This window comes from Rutilus rutilus (assembly GCF_951802725.1).
Source record: "Rutilus rutilus genome assembly, chromosome: 14".
Classification (NCBI taxonomy): domain Eukaryota; kingdom Metazoa; phylum Chordata; class Actinopteri; order Cypriniformes; family Leuciscidae; genus Rutilus; species Rutilus rutilus.
Window position 1 is genome coordinate 1755001 of NC_140219.1, and position 14292 is coordinate 1769292.

Genomic DNA, 14292 nt, shown 5'->3' on the forward strand with positions numbered 1-14292 from the left:
TGAGCCGCGGGTTTCTGCAGGTGTGTGTTCTGAAAGATGGCCGCCGCGCGCAGGTACACCCGGTCGTCAGGACCCGGCGGGTCGATCTGGAGCGGAGGAGGCTCTGGAGAGCCCGGATCCAGCAGAGAGAGACGCTTGAGACGCGAGGTTTGAGGGCCGTGTTTGGATGAACGCTGCGCAGACGCTCCTTTCCTGACCATCCTGATCAAACCAACAATCAAACCACCAATAAATACAAAGTTCAGACTCTGAATGCGAGCAGAGAATCATTTCAGTCTCAAATGTAATGGAAACCTGAGTCTGCAAGTCACTGCATTGATACAATATGTCATTTTTATTGTAAAGAAAGATGCACAAACACACTTTACCATTAAAACATTTGATAAAAAGATGAAGAGAGACAGATACAGCCTAAAGGAATCTCTCTAATGGAAAGTGTCGCAATGCAATTGTCATTTAAAATACATAAAACACATAATGTTTTTATGTAGTTATTTATTTTTATTAAAATGTAATTTTATTGATTTATTTTAATCTATTTTAATCTAAAGTATTCATGTATTCATTGTATTTAAATACAATTTTATTGCTTTATTTTAATCCATTTATTTTCTTTCCAATATTTCGGTCTCAAGTATTTGGAAACCCAAGTCACTGCACTGAAAAAAATATGAAATTAATGTCATTTGTATTGTAAAGAAAGATGTACAAACACACATTACCATTAAAACATTTGATAAAAAGATGAAGAGAGATAGATACAGCCTCTTGATCTAACGCTAAATATTGTTCAGACGCTAGTGTCCAAATATGTAGTATATTTTATTTACACTTTACAATAAGCATTATTGTAAACTACATTAGTTAAGATGAGCTAACAGCGAAAAATAATCCTAAAACATTTATTATCTCAGTTGGTGTCAATTTCAACATTTAATAATATATTCTTAACATCAAAAGTTGTTTCTGTTAATGTTATTTAATGGACCTGTCCTGAGCTGACATGAACTAACAATGACCAGCTGTGTTTTAATTAACTAAGATTAATAAATGCTGTAATGTATTAATAATTAACTAACATTAGCAAAAGGAATCACTCTAACGGAAAGTGTTGCAATGTAATCGTCATTGAAAATACATAAACAAAACACAATGTTTTTATGTAGCTATTTATTTGTATTAAAATCAAATTTTATTGATTTATTTTCATCCATTTATTTCCATATAAAGTATTAATTTATTATTAGTTTATTTTATTTCAATCTAGTTTTATTTATTTATTTTATCTAAAGTATTTATTTATTTATTTTATTAAAATCTAATTGTATTTAATTATTTTAATCGATCATTTTAATTTATTTGTTTATTTATTTTATTAAATCAAATTTTATTTATTTTAATCAATTTATTTTACTCTAATGTATTCATTATTTATTTGTTTATTTATTTTAATTTAAAAAAATGAATTAATTTTTTTATTAAATTGATTTTAATCTAATGTATAAATGTATTATTTATTTATATAAAATACATAAACAAAACACAAGCAAATTTCATTCAGATGTGACAGAATATTATAACTATAATAATTTCCCACAAACAAGTTTTAAAGCCGAGAAATTAAATACAAAACAACAAATCAATACAAATCCATACTCGATGTCTGTGTTAGCAAGACTAGCCTAACTGTTCACTGATTAAATTATGATTATGATTTATTCCCCGACTAACAGTGAAAACGGTTATAATATGTATTATTCTAGCCTACTGGATGATGTTGATTGAGTAACGTTATATGACAAATAACTTATGACACAAAAAAACATCCTTACCCGAAACTCTTCAGTCCAGCGGTGATTATGAAAACACTCGCCACGATCCGCGTGTGTTCAGAAGAATAAATCTGCGAATCTGAGGAAACTTTACCGAACAAAAACAGCCTGAAACTGGAAGTTTATTGCCAGATGATGACGCAGGCAGGATTCCGTCTCCATGGCGACGGGAGGCGCAAAGGCGGGAACGATGAGCTGAGGGAGAGCGGATTTACTTACTTCACCAGCAAAACAAACGTAAGTTTTCTTACTTGTAAAGCTCACTAGGGCTAATAGTTTACTCATTGTGCCATTATGAGTAACTTTATATTTAATCGACCGTTTAATCCAATAAGCGATCACATTTAAACTCTGAAAGTCGTGTGCGTTATGATTTTACCTGTTCAAGATTTGGATAAAACCCTCATAACTCGCTACACACGATATTAAACCGTAAATAACGTTCATATAATCTGTTATCACACTATGAATGAATTAAAATGAAAGCGCCACGCTAGTGTAAGTTAGTGTGTAACTTTATAAACACGTATAGTCTGTTGTTGTAGAGGTTAACGGTTAGTAAAGAGGTTCGGTATCGGTGAGGATCTGGCGCTCTCTGCTGGACACCATCGGAACTGCAACTGAGACAAATGCATAATAATAACAAAACATCTGTACTCGGTTTTGATATTAATTCATATCTCTGCTGGCTTGTCATTGATTTATTTTAGTTTTATTTCACGCAGGGTGAAAGAGACCAGATTAGATTTACGATATGACGTTAGGGGGCGCTGGAAATAGAACAAAAATACAAGTATGATGGCAATGTAGGGGTGTAACGATACCCTAATTTCACGATTCGATACATATCACGATACTGAACTCACGATACGATATTATTGCGAATTTGCGATACTCCAAGACATATAATAAAAGTTTAAGAAAAAATGTACTGTTGATTAAATGCTAAATTTGATATAACATTGTGGGTGTAAATGAATAGGCTTGGACAATGGTGACACCAGAATAAATATATTCATGATTCTGAACCTGAAAATACAGAATTATTTTAGACGAATATGCTTGCACTCTGTCACTGGCTAGATATATTTAAAATAATGTAGGCCACTTTTTACTGGTAACATAAGACTTATAAGCATTATCAGGACCCACTAATATTCCCCCATTATTATACATTATATTCAACATAATATATTGTAGTTTAATGTAGTACTGACTCTGAAAACCAGTGAGTAATTTTTATTTTGGGTGAACTATCCACGATACATATTGTCACTGTCCACGATACATATTGTTGCATTTTTGTATTGCGATATATTGTGACACGATATATTGTTACACCCCTATGGCAAAGTATATTATAAATGTGTAAAATATTTATTTTCTATTAAAGTACATCACAACGTTTTTTTTTTTCTCGAATTGCCGTAGTACTGTACTGTTGGAAATACGTATTTTTTATTTTATTTTATCAACATATTTGTATTTATTAGGGGACAAGACAGGCATCAAGGAATTCCAACTGGACTGTAGCAAGAACAAGAAACAGGAGTGAACCAGCACAGGACTGTAAACACTGGGAGACTAAATAGGGAAGCAAACAAAAGAGGGTAACGAGGGAGGACAGGTGTGACAAATGAATCAATAATCAGGTAACAAAATGGGAGGGGCTAGGGAAGGAGAGCACATGGCACAAGGAAACATACATGACAAGCCATGTGCTCACTCTCACCAGACAGGACTATAACACAAACACATGACAAACCGGGAGTGTCAGAGCTCTGTCACCAAACCAAGAAATACACTAAAACCCTGACAGTTTTATCACATTTATTTTTTATTTATCTAAATCAAATGTTTTTATGTAGTTATTTATTTTTATTAAAGACAAATTTTATTGATATGTATTTTAATATATTTATTTAAATCTAAAGCATTAGTTCATTATTAATTAATTAATTAAAATAAAATTTTATTTATTTTAATCAATGATTTAATCAATTAACACATTAATCTAATGTATTAATTTATTATTAATTTATTTATTTAAATACAATTTTATTTATTTTAATCAATTTATTTTATCCAATCTATTAATTAATTAATTAATTTTAATCAATTTGTATTTATCTATTAATGTTTTAGCTTTAATCAAATTAATTTATTTAAATACATTTAATAATTTAGTTACTTAGTTTAAACTTATTCTTATTTATTTACATTTTTACACTACTTTTCTTACTTTTATTTATTTAAAACACATTTTTTTTATTTAGTTATTTTTATCACATTTATTTTTTTATCTAAATCAAATGTTTTATGTAGTTATTTATTTTTATTAAAATCAATATTTTATTTTAATTTTAATCTAAAGTATTAATTTATTATTAATGCATTTATTTTAATAAATTTATTTTAATCTAATATATTTTTTATTTATTTATTTAAATCAAGTTTTGTTTATTTATTTTCATCAATTTATTTTAATCTAATGTATGTTTTTTAAATAAAAGTATCAATTTTTTTTTCCATTTATTTATTTATTTATTTATTTTATTTTTTGCTTTAATCTAATTAATTTTTTTCTTGATTTTAATATTATTTTCACAAAAAATAAAAATGTGTGATTTTTTCTCTAAATATTTCCCCGGAGCCTGGCACACAAGAGGCACACAAACAGGTAAGATCCAAGTGCAGTTTATTAAGGGTAATTCATAATCGTACTCCAGGCAGGCAAAAGGTCAAAGTCCATACAAAACGAGAAACAAACGAGAAGTGCAGGGTGACATTATACAAGGACTCCATGACAATGACTGAACAGACAGGGTATAAACACACAGATACTAACAAGGTGAGTGGGAACAGCGGAGTGCAATGATCAATGATAAGACAGACCAGGATGATGGGAAATGCAGTTCATGAGTGGCTGTAACGGTGTGGGGAAAACACCTCTAGTGGACACCCAGGGAACACCAACCAGACACTGGTTTGATGGGTCCTAATATGTTTTCCTGTTATACGTTTTTTAAGGCATCCATCCTCTTGTAAAGTTTCTCAGTGCGATGAAGGAAGAACAATTTTAAATCTCATAAACAGAACTCTAAGGTGTTAAATATATGGTATGATACATGATGTACACTTCACATATTACAGCAAGTCCTTTAGTTTCAGTAAAATGATCATGTTTTCTTTGAGCAATATGTTCAGACCTGCTTACAACAAATCACATTTTAAGCCAAACATCAGTTTTATTTATTTATTTATTAAAAGTCCATTTTTCCAGTACAGTCCCACTAAACACAGGACAGTCGCAGACTAATACAACATAACTGTATATAAAGAAATCTGACTGATTTACATTTTGCATTCATGACCAAACTCTAAAATAAATCAAAACATAAAACATTAATGAATGTAAAACATTTCTATACACACACACACACACACACACACACACACACACTCAACAGGTGACACAGGCGCTTCTTCACATGTTTTAGCAGATGCTCTACAGTGCATTAATGCATTAAAGGTACATTTATCAGTCCGACCCACAGTGATCGTGACATATAACTGTGCATGTGTTTATCTAATACATAATACGTGTGTGTGTGTGTGTGTGTTTATGTGTGTCTGAGTGTGTGTATGACACTCCTATATGTAGACAGTTAAGCACTCATTTGTATAGCTGTGTGTGTTTATGTGTGTGTGTATGAGACTCCTATATGTAGACAGTTAAGCACTCATTTGTATAGCTGTGTGTGTGTGTCTCTGTGTCTGTGAGTGTGTATGTGTGCAAGTGTGTGTGTGTCTGTGAGTGTGTGCAAGTGTGCGTGTGTGTCTGTGAGTGTGTGTATGAGACTCCTATATGTAGACAGTTAAGCACTCATTTGTATAGATGTGTGTGTGTGTGCATGCGTGTGTGTGCATGCGTGTGTGTGTGTGTGTGTGTGTGTGTGTGTGTGTGTGTCTGTGAGTGTGTGTGTGTGCATGCGTGTGTGTGGGTGAGACTCCTGTAATGTAGACGGTTACAGTCTTCTAATGAACAACAGATCTGTTTTCAGAAACACTGGCATAACTGATGTGCTCATTGAGAGGCAAGATAGTCTACATTATTAATACGCAGATTAACTTACACACACACACACACACACACACACACACACACACACTTGTACATCTATCTTTGTGAAGACATTCATTGGCACAATGCAATCTCTAACCCTACCCATCACAACTGCTTAACCTGAACCCTAAACCTGCCGTCACCTCATTATAACCTGATCACCAAAACCAGCTCTTGACCCTCAAACTGGCCTTAAAGCTCTCAGAGTGTGTGTGTGTGAGTAAGTGTGTGTTTAAAGGCTTTAATGTCCTCTTTACTCTGTCTGATCGTCTAAAACACAAACTGGTGTGACTCAAAGTTCACACTCACACACACACTCTGTCGCCTGAGTGACGCAAAACCCAGACCCTTAAATCTACCCATCACACACACACACTCGCACACACACACAAACTCTCACAAACACACACTCATTCACTCGCGCACACACACACACACACACAATTATAATTGTAAGAGTATTGTCTTTCTTAACCTAAATCACATTCTCAAGAGTTTCAGGGAATCACTGCAAATAATCATGATCTTCCTCAGTGTTTCTGTCTCATTTTCCAGCACAAATATCCAAACATTCTTACATCAAGATACATTTACTGGAGAAGAAGCAAAATGACTGAAGATATAATGCTTGTTCTATGAAAACATGAAAACACACACGTGTGCTAACTACACGCGACGCGCGATAAAAGGTTCTTCTCCATGTTAATCAGAGTGTGTGTCCTAACCAGCCGCGACAGCGACAATTCTATTTTAGAAACGGTTTCTATTTTTCTGCTGGAACAACAAACACAAAGTGTGGCGATGATAATCTCAGGTGCTGTTTATGTGCTTTATTTAATGTTAAAAGCGTGTAATGTGACTCTGAATGTCATTTAGTGCTACAGCTTTGAAGCTGTAAAAGCAACAGTGGATAATTCACCTCAGATCTTCAAATTAAACAAATGGAAACAAGAACGTTCAAATTGTGAACAAACAAGTGTATTCTTTGACAAAGATTGTTTTAGTAACTCAGTAGCCTATTTAATAATGTTTAAATGGTGTAATATTTGTGAATTGATTATGTAGCTACTTTTCCATTTTCTTGCGAGTGCCGTCGAGATTACTCTCTGGCGCCGCGAGACTCCTCCCACACGCTGTTCTGATTGGCTGTGGGTTTTGATTGATTTTGACGCATCTCGCAGTCGCGTCGAGTGTGGACAGACAAATTATTTGTTTGTTTAGGCGTCTGGTTAGGACATGGTGTTAAGGTGCATTACCGATAATGAGGATACTCATGAGGAAGACCATGATGAAGAATATCCACATGAAGAACCGGTCCATCACCTTGGCGATCTTCTTCCACTCGGCCACTTTCAGGCACGTGGCCTTTTGCTCGCGGAAGCAGTTCGCGATATACTCAACATTCCAAACCAGCTTCGGGTCGCACCCGAGAATTCCGCCGTTGCCACGACAACTGCAGTAAACACAGGGGTTAAAGGTCAGATGGAATGCGGCCGGCTTCTCGTCGTCGGGGCAACAGGGAGGCGGAGCTCCTTTCGGTTTCTCTTTGAGGTTCTTGTTGTGTTTGCGAATGAAGGGCTCGGATTCTTCCGACTTTCCGAACGGTGACGCACAGCTCTCGCCGACCTCGTAGACGAAGAAGATCTTGGACATGTAGTCGATGATGAGAACTTTGGCCCAGTACGGCACCGGTTTGGCCTCCGCTCCACAGAAATGAATGTTCATGATGAAGATGGTCAGAGAAGTGGACGCTGTGATCATAGTCATCGTCGCTACGTAGTACTTACCTAGCGAAGGAAGACAGAGCTCAAAGTCAATCTCTTTCTTGCTATCTTTTAATTAGCATGTTGCTAACATGATTAGCGCCTTGCTAGCATGATTTAGCACATTGCTAGCATGTTTTAACATTTTGCTAACATGTTGCTAGCATGATTTAAGAACGTAGCCTTAAACATAGTACTTACCTAGCGAAGGAAGACAGAGCTCAAAGTCAATCTCTTTCTTGCTATCTTTTAATTAGCATGTTGCTAACATGATTAGCGCGTTGCTTGCATGATTTAGCACATTGCTAGCATGTTTTAACATTTGATAACATGATTTAACCTAGAACGTAGCCTTTAACGTAGTACTTACCTAGCGAAGAAAGACAGAGCTCAAAGTCAATCTCTTTCTTGCTATCTTTTAATTAGCATGTTGTTAACATGATTAGCGCGTTGCTAGCATGATTTAGCACATTGCTAGCATGTTTTACCATTTTGCTAACATGCTGCTAGCATGATTTAACCTAGAACATAGCCTTTAACATAGTACTTACCTAGCGGAGAAAGACAGAGCTCTGCGTCAATCCCTTTCTTGCTGTCTTTTGAAATATTCACTGTCTATCTGATCTCAGCACGTTCACACTCAGATACAGACACTAATTCGCTGTGTTCAGAATAGCATACTATCAGAAGTCAAAATCGAGTAAAAAGTTTTTCGCCAGTTGGCTGTTTTATTGGCATAATGTGCCTGAAAGTTTGAAATAACTTTTAAAAGCTTGAAGTTTGAATTTAATTGTTGACACAGATATATATAAAGCATGTTTTAAAATCTCTTTATAATAACATATATTTATTGCTAGCTTGTTTTAACATGTTGCTAACATGATTTAGCACATTGTCAGAAAGTTTTAACGTGTTGCTAGCATGATTTAGCACGTTGGAATGTCACTAACATGATTTAGCATGTTGTTAACGATTTAACATTGCTAACATGTTGCTAGTATGATTTAACACAGTGCCAGCTTTAATTAGCATGTTGCTAACATGATTGGCACGCTGATGGCATTATTTAGCACATTGCTAGCATTTTTTAACATTCTGCTACCATGTTGCTATCTTGATTTAACATATTGCTACCTTGAATTGGCTCATTGCTAACATGTTTAACATGTTGCTATTATGATTTAGCACATTGCTAGCATGAATTAACATTTTGCTAGCATTATTTAACATGTTGCTAACATGTTTTAGCATGTCACTAACATAATTTAGCATGTTGTTAACAAGTTTCTAACATGATTTAACATTGTTAACACGTTTAACGTGTTGCTAGTGTGATTTATCACATTGATAGCATGTTTCTAGCATGTTTGACATGTCGCTAGCATTATTTAAAACATTATTTGAAATTTGGTCTCAGAAGAAGCAACTTAAATAGGATTTCAGTACATTGTTTCTGTCAAGCCAACATAATTACATGAATGATAATATGACCCTCACTAAAACAGCTAATCAGTAGATCAGAGACTCACCGATCAGAGGAACGCTCTCGGAGGGAGGCATGCTTTCCGCCACCATCATCTGAAACACGGTGAGCGCCAGCAGAACCGTCACGCCCAGCGAAACCTTCTCTCCCGAGTCGGCGGGCAGGTAGAAGCCCAGAGGAGCCAGGAATGAGATGAGGAAGCAGGGCAGCAGCAGGTTAAAGATGTAGAACGAGCTCCGCCTCTGCAGCAGAACCGTGTAGGTGATGTCGGGATACGGGTCCGAGCAGCAGCCATACATGATCACGTTCTTCGTGGCCGGCATCCCGTGACATTCCCACTCCACGTTCTCCACGAAGTCCGAGAGGTCGCCGCTGTCCATCCCCATAGCGATGTCCACCTGGAGGAGACCGATTAGAGACCAGATAGTCACGACTTTATAACGCATGTCACACTATATATTATATATTTTAAAGGTGCAGTGTGTCATTTTTAGCGGCATCTAGTGGTGAGGTTGCGAATAGCACCCAACAGAAGTTACGGTGGCTGACCGGAAGTGATGTCGTCGTCTGAGACAGCAGAGAGTAGCACTGAGATTTCTTTACAAAAATAAATTAAGAAATTATGTTTACTTAATTATTCAGTAAAATGATATTTTTGCGAATATTATTGTTACCTGTTCATCACTGTGTCAGTGTTTTATCCGCTGACTTTAGCTAGCTTCTTTGCACGAAGAACAACATAGTGACGAAACGCATTTGTCCGCTCAGGGCCACCGTAGAAACATGTGGATGTAAGCGGACCCGCGGTGTGTGTAGAGAGAAATGCTCATTCTCAGCTAATAAACACATAACGCTTCATTATGTAAGGTCTTAATACACCACTGAAAACATAGTTATGTTTATGATATTGCATTTCTGTCAACAGATCCTCCTAAATATTACACAATGCACCTTTAAGTGAAGCGTATATGTTATGCAGTTATTTATTTTATTAGGAAAACACCATATACATAAAAGAAGTGGGCTCTTTGCTAACCAAAATTTTCCCATTTTATAAAATGACTTTCTAAACAAACTTAAAATCTAAAAATCTCAAGAAAACGTGACGATTTAAAAGCACCAAAATGTGCTTTTTCTCTCTCTTTTCTCCCTTTCTCCTCCTGGCAGCTGCGTTTGGTGTTTGTACCTGGTTTCCGTTGTAGGTCCATGAGCCAAAGGTAAGGTTGCACTGCTGGCTGTCGAAGGGGAAGTAGGAGACATCCACCACACACGAGCTCTTAGTGATGGCCGGGGCGTCCCACGTGATCTCACCGTTATACCGCAACACCACATTAGTGTCCACCGGCCCGGAGGAATCATCATCCGCCCTGCCAGCGCACACGTGTGTGTTTAGAAGAGGAAAACACACAGAGAGAGAATTCGAGTTAAAGAGGACCTATTATGCCCTTTTACAGAGCCTTGATTTTTCCTGCTTGAATGTTCAAAAACACATTATTTTGCATATTTTTGCAGCTCCTCTTTTCCCAGTCTGTCAGTAACGCTCTGTTTAGTTCCTGTCTCTATGAAGCTCCTCCTTCTGAAAAGCACACTGTGCTCTGATTGGTCGGCTGGAGCAGTGTGTTGTGATTGGTCGAGCGCTTCGAGTGTGTTTGGGAAATGTCCCGCCCCTTCCCATAACCGCCAGTTTAACACACTACTAACTAACTCAACCAGGCCCCGCCCCTTTATTCTGCGCATGAATTATTATAATGAGGAATATTGTGACGTGTTCGTTCCCGGAAGAAACTCAAGACTACAATGGAGGCGTTTCAGGAGTTCAGAAACACTGACACTGATATAGAGAAGAACTGTGTGACTTTGCAGAGATTTTTCATGATCAAACTGCAACATTACACACTGAAGAGAGATGAAGATGAAAGCATGGTGTTCTTTAAAAATAAATGTTATTGGCATTTATGGTTCCATGAAGAACCATTAACATCCACGGAATCTTTCCATTGCAAAAAAGGTTCTTTAGATGTTCTTTGCTCTTATACTGCAGCTGTATAGAGACGTCAACAGGGGAAAATGACAGGAAAGCTAACGTGTGCATGAACGTACGGGCGTACTTGTTATACAGCACCAGGTCTGGTCTCCACACGAGGCTGCTGGGAATGCGAATCACCTCCAGACCATCGTACTCGTCTTTATTCCACATCAGGTAGGCGTCGTTCCACGTCTGTCTGATCCACAGGTACGCGATTAACACCTGGTTCCTCTCGTCCTGCACAGAGGTCATTTCCTATCAGCTATTATTCCCATTATTCCCATTATTCATTTCCTATTATCACTGTAAAGCTGCTTTGAAACTATCTATATTGTTAAAAAAAAAACTATATAAAAAAATGAAGGTGACAGAGATGGACAGCTGATATTGAGTTTGATCAACCATATATTATATTATAATGTGTGATGAAATATGCAGTGGATAAAAACATTTAAATGCACATTTTCCGTTCTCTACTCCTTTCACACACACTGCTGTGTGTCTAGTATTAGCTATAATGATGTTACTAGAGACGCTCAGACTGCTGTTAATATTAGATGCCAACTAGAGACACAGAGACAGAAAGAGAGAGTGGCTGAGAGAGAGACTATAGATGGCTATATATATCACATGTGCACTCTTAAACTGAAGGTTCTTTAATGGCATCGAACTTTTAACATGTATAGAACCTTTTCCTTGCACAAAAGGGTTCTTTGGAGTGAAAAAGGTTAGATTTTATTCTTACATTTGTAAAAAATGTTCTTCAGACTAGGGAAAATGGTTCTTTTAAGGACTGGTCACTGAAAGGTTCTTTGGGGAAACAAACATTTTTCATCACTGTAAAAACCCCTGTTTAGAAGGGGTAACTTAAGTGTATGATGTCACATGACTGACAGCGACGGAAAGTTCCTTTTGGAAACGTTATTTTTTCAAGTGTATGATGTCATATGATTGACAGCTGCGAAAACTCACTTTTGGAACCGTTATTTTTTCGAGTATATGATGTCATATGATTGACAGATGCGAAAACTCACTTTTGGAACCGTTATTTTTACGAGTATATGATGTCATATGATTGACAGCTGCGAAAACTCATTTTTGGAACTTTTATTTTTTACGAGTGTATGATGTCATATTATTAACAGCTGCGAAAACTCGCTTTTGGAACTTTCATTTTTACGAGTATATGATGTCACATGATTGACAGCTGCGAAAACTCCCTTTTGGAACTTTCATTTTTTACGAGTATATGATGTCACATGATTGACAGCTGCGAAAACTCCCTTTTGGAACTTTCATTTTTTACAAGTATATGATGTTGCATGATTGACAGCTGAGAAAACTCACCTTTGGAACCGTTATTTTTTACGAGTATATGATGTTGCATGATTGACAGCTGAGAAAACTCACCTTTGGAACCGTTATTTTTTACGAGTATATGATGTTGCATGATTGACAGCTGCGAAAACTCATTTTTGGAACTTTCATTTTTTACAAATGTATGATGTCATATGATTGACAGCTGCGAAAACTCGCTTTTGGAACCTTCATTTTTACGAGTATATGATGTCACATGATTGACAGCTGCGAAAACTCCCTTTTGGAACTTTCATTTTTTACGAGTATATGATGTCACATGATTGACAGCTGCGAAAACTCACCTTTGGAACCGTTATTTTTTACGAGTGTGTGATGCCATATGATTGACAGCTGCAAAAACTCACTTTTGGAACTTTCATTTTTTACGAGTGTATGATGTCACATGATTGACAGCTGCAAAAACTCACTTTTGGAACTTTCATTTTTTACGAGTGTGTGATGTCACATGATTGACAGCTGCAAAAACTCACTTTTGGAACTTTCATTTTTTACGAGTGTATGATGTCATAATTGATTGACAGCTGCAAAAACTCACTTTTGGAACTTTCATTTTTTACGAGTGTGTGATGTCACATGATTGACAGCTGCAAAAACTCACTTTTGGAACTTTCATTTTTTACGAGTGTATGATGTCATAATTGATTGACAACTGCAAAAACTCACTTTTGGAACCGTTATTTTTACGAGTGTGTGATGTCATAATTGACAGCTGCGAAAACTCACTTTTGTAAACTATAATTTTTTATGAGTGTATGATGTCATATGATTGACAGCTGCGAAAACTCACTTTTGGAACCGTTATTTTTACGAGTGTGTGATGTCATGGCTAGTTTTTTTCCCAGAATGAACCAGTGAACTGACGGAGAGATACTGACCATGTCCTTGATCTGAGACAGCGTGACCTGCAGCGTGACGTTGAGGGTTTTGTCAGTGTCGTCCACCGGTCGTAGAGCAGTGGAATAATTCTCCATCAGATCATTCAAGAGTTTGTGTGCGTATCGACCCTGAGCACAATGAGCTGCTGAACACACACACACACACACACACACATGCAGAAACAAGTAGTAACATTTAAAAAACATCGTAGTAAAACATTTCAGAAAAAAGCTCCATGAACAATCACTGTATAAATAATGTTTTTGACCCGATAACTTTGAACGAATGTTCTATTAAGGTTACTGGAAGAACGTTAGCTAAAGTTCTGTGAACGTGTTTAAGCTGATAAAAATGGAACAAAAGTATTTTGTCAAAGAGCCAACAAATATTCATAATATATACCAGGTTTTAAAACAATTGTAACACATTAATGTTTTCTTGTTAGAGTAATGGGGCTGGTTGTAACAACGTTTGGGATCAGTTTGAGATTTCTAAACCAATTTATGGCTGATAAATGTGAGAATATATTGAAAGTTTAAGACACAACACAAAACAACTAACAAAATGTATCATTTTTAATGATACATATTATATATCATATTTAAACGGAAAAAAAGAAGGAAAAAGCCATTTTAAAACATGTAGATATTAAACAATGTTTAAATAACAATTTAAGTAAAAGACAAGTTTTAAAATAAACTAAGTTTATGCTTAAAACATGAACAAATATCTGTAACACAACACACACATAAACTTCATTCAAAGGGAAAACTATTATTTTTCACACTCCACTGACACTTTTTTAA

The 14292-nt window shown here is 36.1% G+C and overlaps 2 protein-coding genes across 2 annotated transcripts in view; both read right to left on the reverse strand.

The window, feature by feature from the left end:
* The window catches only part of LOC311303552 (putative methyltransferase NSUN7), a 30243-nt gene extending 28311 nt beyond the window's left edge, over positions 1-1932 (reverse strand). Inside the window, exons 1-2 of the mRNA XM_084430072.1 lie at positions 1833-1932; positions 1-201 (exon numbers count right to left, since the gene is read on the reverse strand). The exon at positions 1-201 is cut by the window's left edge and continues 104 nt beyond it. Coding sequence (XP_084286198.1) covers positions 1-200 — 200 coding nt within the window. The 5' untranslated portion in view covers position 201; positions 1833-1932. The remainder of the gene's footprint in view (positions 202-1832) is intronic.
* A 3235-nt stretch (positions 1933-5167) lies between these two features.
* On the reverse strand, positions 5168-13596 carry LOC311303745 (neuronal acetylcholine receptor subunit alpha-9-II). The gene is made up of 5 exons (XM_084430375.1): positions 13486-13596; positions 11313-11467; positions 10391-10571; positions 9251-9602; positions 5168-7745 (listed from the first exon to the last, which is right to left on the reverse strand). Exons 1-5 carry the CDS (start codon positions 13579-13581, stop codon positions 7201-7203), a joined length of 1329 nt encoding a protein of 442 aa, XP_084286501.1. The 5' UTR covers positions 13582-13596; the 3' UTR covers positions 5168-7200.
* Positions 13597-14292: the final 696 nt, after the last annotated feature.